The 15,519-nt window shown below is 50.0% G+C and overlaps 1 protein-coding gene across 1 annotated transcript in view; it reads left to right on the top strand.

The window, feature by feature from the left end:
• Positions 1-14,689, top strand: part of ITGAM (integrin subunit alpha M) — a gene marked incomplete at its 3' end in the record, with an annotated part of 42,437 nt that extends 27,748 nt beyond the window's left edge. The window contains exons 15-30 of the mRNA XM_080702572.1: positions 2,357-2,487; positions 2,578-2,741; positions 6,172-6,323; positions 6,402-6,533; positions 6,657-6,730; positions 6,930-7,071; positions 7,164-7,286; positions 8,278-8,357; positions 9,377-9,460; positions 9,787-9,862; positions 11,494-11,598; positions 11,772-11,855; positions 11,990-12,103; positions 12,185-12,286; positions 12,443-12,553; positions 14,618-14,689. Of these exons, the coding sequence (XP_080558698.1) occupies positions 2,357-2,487; positions 2,578-2,741; positions 6,172-6,323; positions 6,402-6,533; positions 6,657-6,730; positions 6,930-7,071; positions 7,164-7,286; positions 8,278-8,357; positions 9,377-9,460; positions 9,787-9,862; positions 11,494-11,598; positions 11,772-11,855; positions 11,990-12,103; positions 12,185-12,286; positions 12,443-12,553; positions 14,618-14,689 (1,746 nt within the window). The remainder of the gene's footprint in view (positions 1-2,356; positions 2,488-2,577; positions 2,742-6,171; positions 6,324-6,401; positions 6,534-6,656; positions 6,731-6,929; positions 7,072-7,163; positions 7,287-8,277; positions 8,358-9,376; positions 9,461-9,786; positions 9,863-11,493; positions 11,599-11,771; positions 11,856-11,989; positions 12,104-12,184; positions 12,287-12,442; positions 12,554-14,617) is intronic.
• Between the last annotated feature and the right edge of the window lie 830 nt (positions 14,690-15,519).

Genomic DNA, 15,519 nt, shown 5'->3' with positions numbered 1-15,519 from the left:
TTATAACCCCAGTCCAATTTTATTTCTTACTTGCAAACAGTCTCACTAGATTGATGAGAGTCTTACTACTTGCCGAGGCTGTCCTCAAACCTGGGATCCTTTTGTTTCAGCCTCCCAAGTACAGGGATTACAGGCATGTACCATCACACCCAGCTCCCAGCCCTGTTTTATTTTTATTTTGAAACAGGGTCTTGCTAGGTTGATGAGAGTCTTACTACTTACTGAGGATGTCCTCAAACCTGGGATCCTTCCCGTCTCAGCCTTCCAAACCCTGGGATTGCAGGGGTGTGCCACTGTGCCTGGCATCGTTCTTATTTGGTAGAATGCAGCAGGCCTGCCCTCCAGCACTGCACATTTGAGGAGACAGCTACCTCTTCAAGACTTTTACCATATCAAGTCTGAAATTCTGGACAGCACAGCTGTTACTGGGCTGTGTCCCTTCCTGAGCTCTGAGGCCGCAGGGTACCCTGGGCTGTGCTGGGTGACCTAATGGTGACACAGGCTAGACTCTGCCATCAGGAGGCGCTGTTGGCCGGGCTCCGTGACATCTCTGATCGGGCTGGGTAAAGACTGTCTTTGTTTGGAGTCTGTAGTTGGGTGGGGCTACATAATGGCTCCCAGGCTGGGTGAGGTCTCTGGGGTCGCTGTTCATCCACAGCAGTCTCTGCTGCACAGATGTTCGTGGACTTGAATTTGCTTCCTGGCTTCTGTGGGCTGGCGCAGAGCCCTGCTCTTTAGTGGAATAGCCTCCCGGCAGCTGGGCTCGAGCAGGGACAAGTGCTCCCCCTGCCGGCAAGTCGAGGGCCTGCAGCTACTTCCTGGTTTGGAGACGGCTTCTGCAGGGCGTTGGGCGTTTGAGTCTAAAGCCTTGGACCTGTGCCCCGCATGGTGGCGCTGTTGGCTAGTGTTGCCCTAGCGTGCAGAGCTCAGCTTGCTGGTGGTCTTTCCTGGTGGTCTGGCTCGCACTCACTGCTAGGATGAGATGGGGTGAGCCTCCCGGGCAAGGCCTCAGAGTGGCCGGACGCTGAATCCTCCAGCTGCATTCCCACTAGAAGCCCGCGGACACCAGGAAGGTTCTGGGTGTGGTCCTGCAGCACTTGAAGAGTAAACATGGCCCAGCAGGCTCCTCCTGAAACACCATTTTCACACCCACTGTGGTTTCGGCCTCATTCCCCTTGTGAGGACACTGCTCCCAGCTCTTTCAGTTATTCTGCATATGTCCAAATTACAAGATTGTTTTCCTACTTCTTTTTGTGTGTGTGGTACTAGGGATGGAACCCAGAGGCATTCACTAAGTATCTAAAGGCCTCACTAAGTTTCTGAGGCTGGCCTTGGATGTGTGATCCTCCTGTCTTGACCTCCCAAAGTACTAAGATTTTTTGTGTAGGGTAGTCTGGGGATAGAACCCAGGGGCATTCGACCTCTGAGCTACACCCACCTGCCCTATTTTTTATTCTTTATTTTGAAACAGGGTCTCAGCCTCACTAAATAGCTGAGGCTGTCTGCAAACTGCAATCCTCTGGTCTCAGCCTCCTGAATGCTGGGATTACAAGCATGCACTACCACGCTGGGCTAGCTAAGATTTTTTAATGGCTGAATTGTATATATACTTTAATATATATTCATATATCTCTATGACCACTTAAATGAGTAAATAAGCTGAAGAGATATATTTCAAAAGAAAACATGAATGACCAAGTATATGAAAAAAAAAAAAAGCTAACTATAACCATCCTGGAAATGCAAATCAGAATTGTAATGAGGACGGATGTAGTGGAGCACGCCTATCATCCCAGTACTTGGGAGGCTCAGACAGGAGGATCACAGGTTCAAGGCCAACCTCAGCCACTTAGCAAGACCCTCTGGGACTTAGCGAGACCCTGTTTCCAAACAAAAAAAATAAGAAGTGCTAGGGGCAGAGCTTAGAGGTAGAGTGTGCCTGGATTAATTTTTTTATTTATTTTTTGTGGTACTGGGTTCCTGGAAGCCCTTCTACCTCCGGGCTACACTCCCAGACTTACTTTTACATTTTTTATTTGGAAACAGGGTCTCCTAAGCCAGCGCACGCGGCTGGCTTCCAACCTGTGCGATTCTCCTGTCTCTGCCTCCCAAGCGCGGGGATTACAAGCGTGCGCCACCACGCCCGGCATGCGCCACCACGCCCGGCATGCGCCACCACGCCCGGCATGCGCCTGGATTTAATCCCCAGCACCACACAATCCCTAGAGAAGTTCTGAGTGTCCCTCATTCCCTGATAAGCTGTGGAGACAAGAATGAAGAGAACCTCAGAGGCTCACCCGGGATGCCCGAGTGGTTCCCGTCCCCACTTTTCCCTCCGTCTCTTCTCTACCCCCAGCGGATCGTGGGCTCCCAGCTCTCCCCTACGCTGCAGTATTTTGGTCAGTCACTGAGCGGGGGCCAGGACCTCACGATGGACGGGCTGATGGACCTGGCCGTGGGGGCCCAGGGGCAGGTGCTGCTGCTCAGGTGAGGTTGCTGGAGCACGCCCGGTGTTCGCCCTCAAAGCCCCTTCTTTGCCACCTGAAGTTTGCTGACGGTCCTCTGATGTCCCTGTAGATCCCAGCCGGTGCTGAAGGTTGCGGCAACCATGGAGTTCACACCCAGGGAGGTGGCGAGGGACGTGTTTGAGTGTCGCGATCAGGTGACGAGAAGCAGGGCCGCTGGGGAGGTCCGGGTCTGCCTCCGAGTCCGCAAGAGCACACCGGATCGGCTCAAAGAAGGTGAGGCTCGGTGGGTAAATCTCAAAAGGTTAAGTGAGCCGGGCCTGGAATCCCAGTACTGGGGAGGCTGAGACAGGAGGATCACGGGTTCCAAGACAGCCTCAGCAAGTAGTGAGACTCTCATCAACCTAGCAAGATGTTTCAAAACAAAAATTAAAATAGGGCCGGGCGTGGTGGCGCACGCTTGTAATCCCCATGCTTGGGAGGCAGAGACAGGAGGATCACACAGGTTCGAAGCCAGCCACGTGCGCTGGCTTAAGAGACCCTGTTTCCAAATAAAAAAGTATAAAAATAGGTCTGGGAGTGTAGCCCGGAGGTAGAAGAGTTTCCAGGAACCCCAGTACCACCAAAAAAATAAATAAATAAATAAATAAAATAGGACTGGGGGTGTGGCTTGGAAATGGAATGCCCCTGGGTACTGCATACTGGGGTATGGCCCCAGTACTGCAAAAAAAAAAAAAAAAAAAAAAAAAAAAAAAGATAAGTACCCGGGGATCTGGGGGCATTTTTGCGTGGCTCAGCGCTGTCTGCTCTGCCTTCTGCCAGTGCAGAGGAAAGTTCTCATGGGCTGTGACGGCTTTTTCCATGCTGGGCTAAATGAGCAGGTGATTCCCTGGCTTGTCAGGAAGCCCAGCCAGCCTCACCGGGTGAGTGAGTCGGCTGTCCTCTATCCCCCAGGGACTAAGGGCCCCATACCTGTGAACCCTCTAACTAGGCTTTTTTTCTTTTTTTTTTTAGTACTGGAGATTGAACCTCAGGGCTTTCTACATCAGAGCTACACCCCCAGCCCTTTTTTATTTTTGAAACAGTGTCTCACTAGGTTGCTGAGGGCCTCACTAAGTTGTAGAGGCTGGCCTTGAACCTGCAATCATCCTGTCTCAGCCTCCCAAAGTACTGACTGGGATTACAGATATATGCCATCATCCCGGGCTCATTTTTTCCCTTCTTTTCTTTTCTTTTCTTTTCCTTTCCTTTCCTTTCTTTTCTTTCTTTCCTGTGGTACTGGGGTTCCTGAAACCCTTCTACCTCCAGGCTACACTCCCAGACCTATTTCATATTTTTTATTTGGAAACAGGGTCTCTTAAGCCAGTGCTGCTGGCTTTGAACCTGTGTGATCCTCCTGTCTCTGCCTCCCAAGCCCGGTGATTACAAGTGTGCGCCACCACGCCTGGCCTTTTTTGTTTTTTCTTAATTGAGCAAGAACTTATTTGGGAAGCTGGAGTTGATGAAGCTGAACACAAATTCACAAGGCCTTCAGATACGCATTTTATAATCAATGACCTGACTTTCCCTCTGTCCCTGTTCTCAGAGAATGGACCTGTGCTCGAGGCCGGGACATAGTAATGGCCATGCTAGAAAGAAACAGGAGGAGGAGAAACAATTTTCTTTCTAGAAGCATTTTTTCCCCCCATTGTGGTGTTAGGGATGAAACTCATAAGCATTCTACCTCCAAGCTATACCGCTAGGCCTAGTCTTTCCCTCCCCCCCTCCCTTCCCCTTTCTTTCTTTCTTTCTTTCTTTCTTCCTTTCTTTCTTTCTTTCTTTCTTTCTTTCTTTCTTTCTTTCTTTCGTGGTTCTGGGATGGAACCCAGGGGCTTTCTACCTCCGAGCTACACCCCCAGCCCTAGTTTTATTATTTTTGAAACAGAGTCTTACTAAGTTGTGGAGGGCCTCACTAAGTAGCTGACGCTGGCCGCGAACCTGCGATCCTTCTGTCTCAGCCTCCCAAGTACTGGGATTACAAGTGTGCGCCACCACACCTGGCTTATTTATTTTGAAACAGCATCTCACTGAGTTGCAGAGGGCCTCACTAAATAGCTGAGGCTGTCCACAAACTGTGATTCTCTTGTCTCAGCCTCCCAAATGCTGGGATTGCAAACATGGGCCACCACTCCTGGCTCCCAGCCCTATTTTTTTTATTTTGAAACAGTGTCTCACTAAGTTGCAGAGGGCCTCACTAAGTAGCTGAGGGCCTTACTAAATAGCTGACAGATTCCCTGTCTCAGCCTCCAAGTACTGGGATTAACAAGCATGCGCCACCACTAGCTAGAAGCTGTTTTACTAGGCAGAGGAGACAATAATCAGAGACTGGGGTAGCCAGCATGGCTGGAAATGGAAAGAAAAGCTTTGGAGAGGAGGGAATTTAGAGAAGGTACCAAAAAAATCCACATAAAAATTCCTTTTAGCTGGGCCTGATTAGAGGCAGAACAGAATCAGTGAACTAGAGATGTTAATTAAAAGTGTCTAGAGAAAAAAGGATGGAGAATACAGGCAGAATTGTAAGAGACAAAGGATACAGTAGAAGATTTAACAAGCTATGCAACTGGAATTTGAGACCAAGACAGACAGACAGAGAGACTGAATAGGAAAGAAGTAATAAATAATGGGTAAGAATATTCCCAAACTGATGAAAGCCATCAATTTCCATACAAATTCAAAGCAGAAGCTGGGCATGGTAGCGGATGCTTGTGATCCCAGTACTTGGGAAGCTGAGACAGGAGGATCGCAGGTTTGTGGCCAGCCTCAGCAACTTTGCAAAGTCCTGTTTCAAAGTAAAAATTAAAAATAGAGCTGGGGTTATAGGTTGGAGGTCGAATGCCCCTGGGTTTAATCCTCGGTACTGGAAAAAAAAAATCAAAGCAGGATAACCATTCCAAGTACATTGTAGTTAAATCACCGAATACCAAAGACAAGGAGAAAAAAATATTTTTAAAAAGCCAGAAAAATAGCCGGGCATGGTAGGGTATGCTTGTAATCCCAGCATTCAGGAGGCTGAGACTGGAGGATCGCGGTTTGCGGACGGCCTCAGCTACTTACTGAGGCCCGGTTTCAAAATAAAGAATAAAAAATAGGGCAGGGGGTGTAGCTCGGAGGTCGAATGCCCCTGGGTTCCATTCCCAGACCTGCAAAAGAAAAAAAAAAAAGCCATAAAAATACAATGCATTTTCTAGTGTGTTAACAAAATAGTCACTGGTTTGTGAGCACTTAGTCTATGGGCACCATTTTATTTCATTCTCATATATATTTAGAAAGATATAATCATTAACCTCACTTTGAAAATAACATATTGAGCCGGGCGTGGTGGCGCACGCTTGTAATCCCCGCGCTTGGGAGGCAGAGACAGGAGGATCAGCCTCTCTGGCTTAAGAGACCCTGTTTCCAAATAAAACAAAATAGGTCTGGGAATGTAGCCCAGAGGTAGGAGGGTTTCCAGGAACCCCAGTTCTACCAAAAAAAGAAAAAGAAAAAAAAAAAAAGAAAATAACAAATTGAAAAAGAAATAAAAAGTAAAGAAGGACTTGGGATTCAGAGAGATCAGATAACATGCCCCAAACCATAGAGCTGGGGATCAGAGGAACTGGGCCTCAAAGTTTTGCCTGGGTGACCCCAAAGCCCTGGCGGCTCACCAGCACACCACTCTGTCCCTCAGGAGACATCCAGAGCACGGTCACTTACGACCTGGCCCTGGACCCCGGCCGCAAACACCGGGCCATCTTTGACCAGACCAAGAACAGCACGCGCAGAGAGACCCGGACCTTGGGGCTGTCCCCGCACTGTGAGACCCTGCGGCTGAGCTTGCCGGTGAGTGGGGAAGGCCAGGTCCCCGGGCGGGCTTGGGAAGCCGGGGAGGGCAGGCCCTAAGTCCCCACTACCTCTCAGGGTTGTGTAAATGACACGCTGAACCCTATCACCCTGCGCCTCAACTACACCCTGCTGGGGAAGCCCTCCCCATCTTTTGGGAACCTTCGGCCAGTGCTGGCTGCAGATGCCCAGAGACTCTTCGTGGCCTTGGTGAGTTCTGGAGTTGGGGCCCTGCGGGGTCGTGGAAGGGGGCTGAGGCCAAGATCGTCGAAGCTTATTTGATATGCTTTTATTTCAGTAGTTTGCTTCGTGTTGTATCATTTCCTCTTTTAGTTTCCCTTTGAGAAGAACTGTGGGAGTGATGGTGTTTGCCAGGATGACCTCAGCATTACCTTCGCCGTTATGGGGTAAGCGTCTCCTTCAAGCCTGGACCTCGGCGGGGTACCCGGCTCTCCTGGGCCCTAAGGAACCTTCCAGAGCCGCTCCGTCGGCCATGTCTGTGTGCCCCAAGCGCCCTCGGGGCTGCTCTACTGCCATCGAGCGCCCTCGGCCCCTTTCCGCCAAGGAGGCCCTCAGCAGCCCGCCCCCGTCTCGTTGCTCCCACAGCCTGGACACCTTGGTGGTGGGCGCTTCCCGGGACTTGGATGTGATGCTCACGGTGAAGAACGAGGGTGAAGACTCCTACGGGACGCGGGTCACCTTCTCCCACCCATCTGGCCTGTCCTATCGGAAAATGTCAGGGGCCCAGGTAGCCACGTCCTTCTCAGGCTCCATCTGACCTGCCCCCGCCTCCGTGGCCGCGGGTTGATAAAGCGCGGTTCTGCTTCCCTCGCCTCCTAGAACCAGCGCTCACAGCGGTCCTGGAACCTGGACTGTGAGTCCGGCTCCTCTGCCGAAGGGCCTGGGGCTTCGAACAGCAGCGTCTGCCTCATAAACCACCCCATCTTCCCAGGAGACGCAGAGGTCAGAGCTGCCCCCTTCTCCCTCCTCCTCTTCCTCTCCCCCCATCCTACCCCTTCTCCTTACTTTTCTCTTCCTTCCATCTGTCTTTTTTTTTCTTTTTCTTTTTGGTACTGGGAATCAAACTCAGGGGCCATCTATCTCCTACACACCCAGTCCTTTATATATATATATTTTATTTTGGAACAGGTTCCTGGTGAATTGGTGAGGATCTCACTAAGTTGCTGAAGCTAGCCTCAAATCTGTAATCCTCCCATCTCGACTCCCAAATACTGGGATTATGGGTGTGTACCACCACACCCAGCAACTTATTCTTTTTCCTAAAAGTAGAGGCTCATTTTTTTTAAAAAGAATAGCTTTCCTGAGCTATAATTCACATACCATAAACGCACCCATTTAAAGTGTACAGTTTGATGGTTCTCAGTATACGTCTAAAGTCGTGTCCCTCATCGAGATCAACTTCAGAGAGCACACTCTCAGTCCTCACTGGACTTTCAGTCCTTACTGGCAATCCACTTCGCTGCTGTAGATTTGCTCATCCTGGATATTCGTGTAAATGGAAACATACTGTGTGTGGTCCTTTGCGGTTGGCTTCTTTCCATTAGCTTTATGTTTTCAAGGTTCATTTGCCCGTCACTACTTTTTTTCTTTCACTGCTGAATAATATTCTGTTGTAGGGAAAGATTACATTTATTTATCCATTTTTACTTGATGAACATTTGTGTTATTTCTTTTTTTCTCTTCTCTCCTTTTTTTTAACCTTATTTTTATTGTGGTACTGGGGATTGAACCCAGGGCATTCTACCTCCGAGCTATACTCCCAGTCCTATTTTACTTTTATTTTGAAATCATCTCACTGCTTGCTGAGACTGTCCTCAAACCTGTGATCCTCCTGTCTCAGCCTCCCAAGTACTGGGATTATAGGAGTGCACCACCACGCCTGAGGCTTCTTCTCTCCTGTTCTTACCACTGTCTGTCCTTTCTCCAACTCCAGGTCACCTTTGGCGTCACATTTGATGTGGATTCTGATGCTTTCCTTGGAAGCAAGCTGCTCCTGAAGGCTAGCGTGACCAGGTGCACTGTCCCCAACCTCCCACAAGCATCCTCCCCTTTGAGGCCCCAGCCCCGTATCCAGGGTAGACCTTTTCCCTCCACCCACTGGTTCAGATCATTTGTTCCCTCAACAAATACTGACTGAGCCCCCACAACTGCCAGGCCCTGGGACGAGTACTGGGGGACGGCTGTGGACGGGGCAGCAGTGGTTCCTGCCGTCACAGAGGTTAGAACGTGATGGCAGGTAGACGGGAAAACTGGCCATTGCAATACAGAAAGAAATGAGATCCGGTGGTTCTGGCCCGTGTTCTTGGAATCTGGTGTTCAGAGAAGACTCCTGAAGGAAATACATGTGGGCTATAAGTCAGTCAAACAGAGGCATGAAAAGAGAGCAAGCGGGCACCGGCAGAACCAGAAACCTGGCACCATCACAGTGTGTTTAAGGGTCGTCTAAGCACACGGCAACTTGGGGTGGGTGGTGGTCAGATGCAGGCCAAGTCACAGAATAATAAACAAGCGGCATCAGGAGATGGGCAGTTTAACCTACAGGAGGGATGACTTTATTTGCATGTTAGAAAGGTCACTCAGCTAGCTGGGCGAGGTGATACACACCTGTGATCCTAGTCCTTGGGAGGCTGAGACAGGAGGGTCACAACTTTGAGGGCAGCCTCAGAGACTTAGCAAGACCATGTTTCAAAGTTTAAAATTAAATAGGGTGTGGCTCAAAGATAGAATACCCCCGGGTTCAATCCCCTAGTACTTCCCCCAACAAAATCCCCAGAACTCATTCTCCTGGAGGGTTGGGGATTGGGATGGGAATAGTTTTGAATGGAGAGGACCAGTTAGAAGACCGTTCGAGCCTTGGAGGTGAATAGAGGCGGGCCCCGGTTATACAGGGGTGAGAGTTAAAGAACGGTGTGACGTAGGGCACAGGGCTCACAGGACTCGGTGACCGACTGGGAGTGACTGGGGGCAGGAGAGGCAGGATAAGGCTGAGTCTCGGTTCTCAAGAGCTGGCTAAGCGCTCTCTTTCCCTCCAGTGATAACAACGTGCCCAGGACCCACAAAGCCACATTCCAACTGGAGCTGCCTGTGAAATATGCTGTCTACATGGTGGCCACCAGGTGCTGGCCTCCCGGGCTGTAGTCTCTGGGCTGGGCACAGCCTGTAGTGAGTCTGTGCTTGTGTTTGCACGTGTGCTATGTGAGGATCTCTGCGCATGTGTGTATCCGTGCACATGTTGTCTGTGTGCATGTGTTGGGTGTGTCTTGGGAGTGGCCCACACCGGAGCCCACTGCGTGTCCAGCACACTGTGCCCTGGCTCACCATTCTGCCCCCGCTCCTTTGGGGCTGCATTACCCACGAGCCCACTCACTCCCTACACCTCAGCCTGCAGCCCCTCCCCAGGACACCCCTCATTGTCACCACCTCCTGCTCCTCCTTCCTTTAGTGATGAGGCCTCTACCAAATACCTCAACTTCACGGCCTCCGAGAAGACCACTCAGGTGATACAGCATCGGTATCAGGTGGGCAGCAGGGCGTCGGGCCCGAGGGGAGGCTGGGGAGGGAGGCCCATGGGAAGCGTGTGCAGAAACAGAGATGGGAAGTGTGCAGAAAGTGCCTCCTGTGTGCCCAGGCATGGCTCCAAGGGAGGGAGCTCACTGTAGACACACACAAGTACACACATGCATAGGTATGCACACACACACTTACATGCATAATGAACTCATTTGCCTTCATAGAGACTGTATGATGACACATGCACATCCATGTTTATAGCAGCACGATTCACAATGGCCAAACCAGGGAGTCAGCCTGGGTGTCCGTCGACAGATGAAGGAGTTACGCAGCTGCGGCGTAGGCGCACGGTGGACTTTTACTCAGCCATAAAGAAGAACATCATAGCTGGGCACGGGGGTGCACACCTATAATCCCAGTGCTTGGGCGGCTGAGACAGGAGGATGACAGGTTTGAGGACAGCATTAACAAGGAATGAGACTTGCATCAACCTGCAAGACCGTTTCAAAATGAAATAGGGCTAGGGGTGTAGCAGGGAGGTATAATGCCCCTGGGTTTCATCGCCAGCACCAATAAAAAGATGAGGAGGAGGAGGAAGAGAAGAAGGAGAAGGAAGAGGAGGAGGAAGATGAGAAGGAGGAGGAGCAGAATGAGGAGGAAGAGGAGGAGAAGGAGGTAGAGGAGCAGGAGGAGGAAGAGGAGGAGGAAGATGAGGAGGAGGAGAAGCAGAAGGAGGAAGAGGAGGAGGAGCAGGAGGAAGAGGAAGCAGAAGAAGAGAAGGAAGAGGAGGAAGAGGAGATGTTATTTGCAGGGAAATGGATGCAACTAGAGGCTGTGAGGCTGAGTGAGGACGCACTTGGCCTCATGGTCTCTAGTAAGTTGTTTTGTTTTCTTGCCTAGTGCAAGCTGGGAAGAAACTGGGAAACAAAAGGGACTTCAGATAATTGAGGAGAGAGACCAGGAAATTAGTGGAAGGGGATTTGGAGAGGGGACTGGGGAAGGGAAAAGGGAGACTTGATGAAGGAAATCGTTCAAACATCCCACGTACCTTTGTGAGGTTATCAATACAATTTCAATATTATGAACAGGATGGAGGGAGCAGGACAGGATCGGGGGAAATGCGCTAGGGACTTTGTGCATATTTTATGTATATTTCTATCACACAAAACCTCACTATGATATATGGTTACAATGCACCAATAAAAGTATATTAAAAAGACTATATGTGGCACCATTGCTATCCCCCGTTTATAGATGAAGAATCTGGGAGCTGGGCGCCTGTAACCCCAGTTGTTGGAGGGCTGAGACAGGAGGACCGCTGGTTCAAGGCCAGCCTCAGCCACTCAATGAGACCCTGTTTCAAGGTTTAAAAAAAGAAAGAAATTGGGGCTCACAGAGGTTAGCAAAACATGTCTAAGATCTCACCACTAATAAGTGGCAGAGCTAGGACTAAGCTCAGCCTGTCTGGGTCAGAGAGTGTGTTTAATGGCTGTACGCTCCTGTCTCCCAGAAAGGGGCAGGCCACTTGAGCCTTACTCAAGCATGCTGGGATGTACTGGGATGTACTGGGGCATAGGAAGTGGGAGGCTGGTTCCAGGAGCGGACAGGGGGCTCTGATCTCCTACCCTCTTCTGTGTAGTTCAGTAACTTGGGCCAGAGAAGCCTCCCCATCAGCGTGGTCTTCTGGGTCCCTATCCGGCTGAACAAGGTGACCGTATGGGACCACCCCCAGGTCATCTCCCAGGTGAGTCAGCTGGGCCTGGGAAGTGGGCCAGATTTCTCCCTCCACGGCCTTCATCTTTCTTATACTACTTGGTTTCCCGCCTTTAACCTTGGGGCCTCTTCTGCTGTCTCCCCTCCTTGGGAAGAGACGGGAAGCCCAGGGTCTCTCTTCTCAGAGTGTCCCTCTTTCCCCAGAAACTCTCGAACGTGTGCCACACTGAGGAGAGAGTCCCCCCTCGCTCCGACTTCCTGGCTGTGCTTGAGAAGACCCCGGTGCTGGTGAGAACACGCCCGACTCGGCCTCGGGGCGACCTGCAGGCCCGTGGGGCCCCATACGGTCTCTTCACTGAGAGGGCTGGGCACGCAGGGACGTTTCTGCTGTGGTCATCTCCCTCCTCTGGTCTCTGCCCTAGAACTGCTCCATTGCTGTCTGCCAGAGAATCCAGTGCGACATCTCGTCCTTTGACATCCAGGAGCAATTCAACGTCACCCTCCAAGGAAACCTGTCGTTTGACTGGTACATCGAGGTACGCGGGCTCCAGGGCTTTGCCGGGCACGCGCGTGGCACCACGGGGCCCGGCGCCGCCTCACTCCGCGCTCTCCCGCAGACTTCACACGCTCACCTCCGGCTCACCAGCGCAGCAGAGATCCTGTTCAACACCACGGCGTTCGCCCTGCTTCCAGGACAGGAGGTCTACGTGAGGTCCCAGGTACCTGTCTCAGGCAGAGGGACCATCAGAGGGAGGAGGGGCAGGGGGAGAAAGGACAGGTGGGGACCCCAGAGTGAGGGCTGGGGAATTGGGGGGAACCTCCAGAAATCTGCGGCCTCTCCCCTGAGGTGCCTCCTGGCTCTTCCTCCTCTCCAGACAGAGACCAAAGTGGAGCCCTTCGTCGTTCACAACCTCGTCCCTCTCATCGTGGGCAGCTCTGTCGGGGGGCTGGTGCTCCTGGCCCTCATCACTGCCGGACTGTACAAGGTGCCCTGCTCGGCCCTCTTCCCGTTCCTCTCCCTCCTTCTGGCTGCTTCTCACTCAGCGGCTCCATTATTGGGTCCAACTCCCAGGACGGCCGGCGGCTGTGTGACCAGGGGCAAGTCGGGGCCTCTCTATGCCTGCTTCTTCAGCTAAAAACTGATAATCAACATTCATTTTTTTGTGTGTGTGTGGATATGAAATTGGGTTAATATATGTAAAGCAACTGGAATAACCCCTGGAACAGGATGACCATTATATAAGGAATAATTTTTGTTTTTAATATATATGTGATTATATATCATATATTAAAGATATATAATAACATATATAACATATGCTTGTTATCACATATTAAAATATACGTTTATTTTTTTAAATTTATTTTTGGTGATACTGGGGTTCCTGGAAGCCTTTCTACCTCCGGGCTATACTCCCAGACCTATTTTATATTATTTGGAAACAGGGTCTCTTAAGCCAGCACGGCTGACTTCAAACCTGTGCGATCCTCCTGTCTCCGCTTCCCAAGCGTGGGGATTACAAGCATGCACCACCATGCCTGGCAATATATATGTTTATTTTTATTTATTATTTTTATTTTTGGTACTAGGAATTGAACCCAGAGACATTCTACCTCCAAGCTACACCCCCAGCCTGATTTTATTTCTTATTTTGAAACAGGGTCTCACTAGGTTGCTGAGAGCCTCGCTAAATTGCCGAGGCTGGCTTTGAACCTGTGATCCTCTTATCTCAGCCTCTGAAGTACTAGGATTACAAGTGTGAGCTACCACATACCAGCTTACACTTATTTTTTTATTTTTTATTTTTTATTTTTCTGGTGGTACTGGGGTTCCTGGAAGCCCTTCTACCTCCGGGCTACACTCCCAGACCTATTTTATACTTTTTTATATTTGGAAACAGGGTCTCTTAGCCAGCAAGGCTGGCTTCGAACCTGCGCGATCCTCCTGTCTCCGCCTCCCAAGCGCGGGGATTACAAGCGTGCGCCACCACGCCCGGCTTACATGTATTTATTTATTTATTTATTTATTTATTTATTTATTTATTTATTTATTTATTTATTTATTTTGTGGTGCTGGGGATGGAACCCAGGGGCATTATACCTCCGAGCTTCACCCCCAGCCCTATTTTTTTAGAGTTTTTATTATTATTATTATTATTATTTTTTTTTTTTTTTTTTTTTGGTGGTACTGGGGTTCCTGGAAGCCCTTCTACCTCCGGGCTACACTCCCAGACCTATTTTTACATTTCTATTTGGAAACAGGGTCTCCTAAGCCAGCGCACATGGCTGGCTTCGAACCTGCGCGATCCTCCTGTCTCTGCCTCCCAAGTGCGGGGATTACAAGCGTGCGCCACCACGCCTGGCAAGAGTTTTTATTTTTGAAAAAGGGTCTCACTGAGTTGCGAAGGGCCTTGCTAAGTAGCTGAGGCTGTCTGAGAACTCTGATCCTCCGGTCTCCACCCCCCAAATGCTTAAGCGTGTGCACCATCAAGCCCAGCTACATTTATATTTTATATATTTAAAGTGTATACACATTTTTATATATTTAAACATATATATTATATTTGGAGTTTTGGGGGGATTATCAAAGATTGAACCCAGAGGCATCCTACCTCTGAGCTACACCCAGCCCATTTTTATTTATTTTTGGAGTGGTACTGGGGCTTGAACTCAGGGACACTCTACCTCTGAGCTACACCCTCAGCCCTATTTTATTTCTCATTTTGAAAGAGGGTCTCACTAAGTTGCTGCGATTGACCTCAAACTTGCGATCCTCCTGTCTCCGGCCTCCCAAGTAGTGGGAGTACAGGCGTGTGCCACGATGTCTAGCTTCTTGTTATATTTTATATTTCCTTCCTGGCCCCAGCACTGATGCAATTTCCCTTTCTGCATTGCTTTTCCCAGGTCCCCTCTGTACTCTGCCCCATTATTGTTATTATTATTTGTTTGTTTATTTTTCCCTTGGTCCTTCCATCTCCCCTCCTGGTTTGCACGACCTTCACCTGCTCCCTGGCGTCTGTGTCCCTTACACTGCTGTCTCTGTCCCATAGCTCGGCTTCTTCAAACGGCAGTACAAGGACATGATGAACGCAGCCGACCCCCAAGAGGCGCCGCCCCAGTAACAGCTCTTCCTCCGCCCCGTGGCCTCGACAACAGCAAGCCGGACTCTGGTTAGACCAACATGCAACCCCAAGGCTGCTGGACGGACATGTCTGTTCAAGGAGCCCTGTTGGGCTTCCATTCACACGCATGTGTTTGAGCTGTGCGTGTGGCTCGGTTATCTAATCTTGCACAAGGGCAGGTTCCTTCCTACTGCACCACCTCTCCTGCAGAAGGAAATTGCCTGATCTGCCTTGGGGGTGGGTGACGATGCTGTTGGGTCTTCTGAGGAAGCTGCTAGCAGCCTTGTGGGTGGACACAAAGGGAAGCGCAGGCCCCCTCCGTGCTGGAGGAAGTGAGACGCCCCATGCGAGCCCAGCGTGCTGGCCTGCGGCGGAACCCGGAGAACCCAGGAAAGCTGTGGGTCTTAACCAGGAACTCGTGAGTCGGCGGGAGCCTGTCCCATGGGTCCAATAAAGATGTCCAGTGAGGACGGACAAAGCGCCCTTTCCTTATTCATTTATTATTTTAATGTTACTTTTATTTTTAAGTTGATAAGCCCATCCATGGTGTAAATATCAAAAGGCATTCAAGAGCTAATGGTAAAGTCTCTTTCCCTAGCTATTTGAGTCCCCTCTTTGGGGGCAGTCAAGGCTATGTGTTTTGGGGTTCTCCTTCAGAACATTCTAGGCAAACACATACATGTACATGCAAGCTTTTTTTAAAATACAAACAGTAGCATACTGGATACTGTTGTGTATCTTGTGTTTTTTATTCCTGTATCTCAGATTGTTTCATATGAAGATAAATTCCTTTTTTCATTGTTCTAAACAGCTGTAGAGTATTTTATCAT

Source organism: Muscardinus avellanarius (genome assembly GCF_963383645.1).
Source record: "Muscardinus avellanarius genome assembly, chromosome: 10".
NCBI classification, from domain to species: domain Eukaryota; kingdom Metazoa; phylum Chordata; class Mammalia; order Rodentia; family Gliridae; genus Muscardinus; species Muscardinus avellanarius.
Note: the sequence above shows the minus strand (reverse complement) of the source record. Positions and strands in the feature narration are given on the sequence as shown.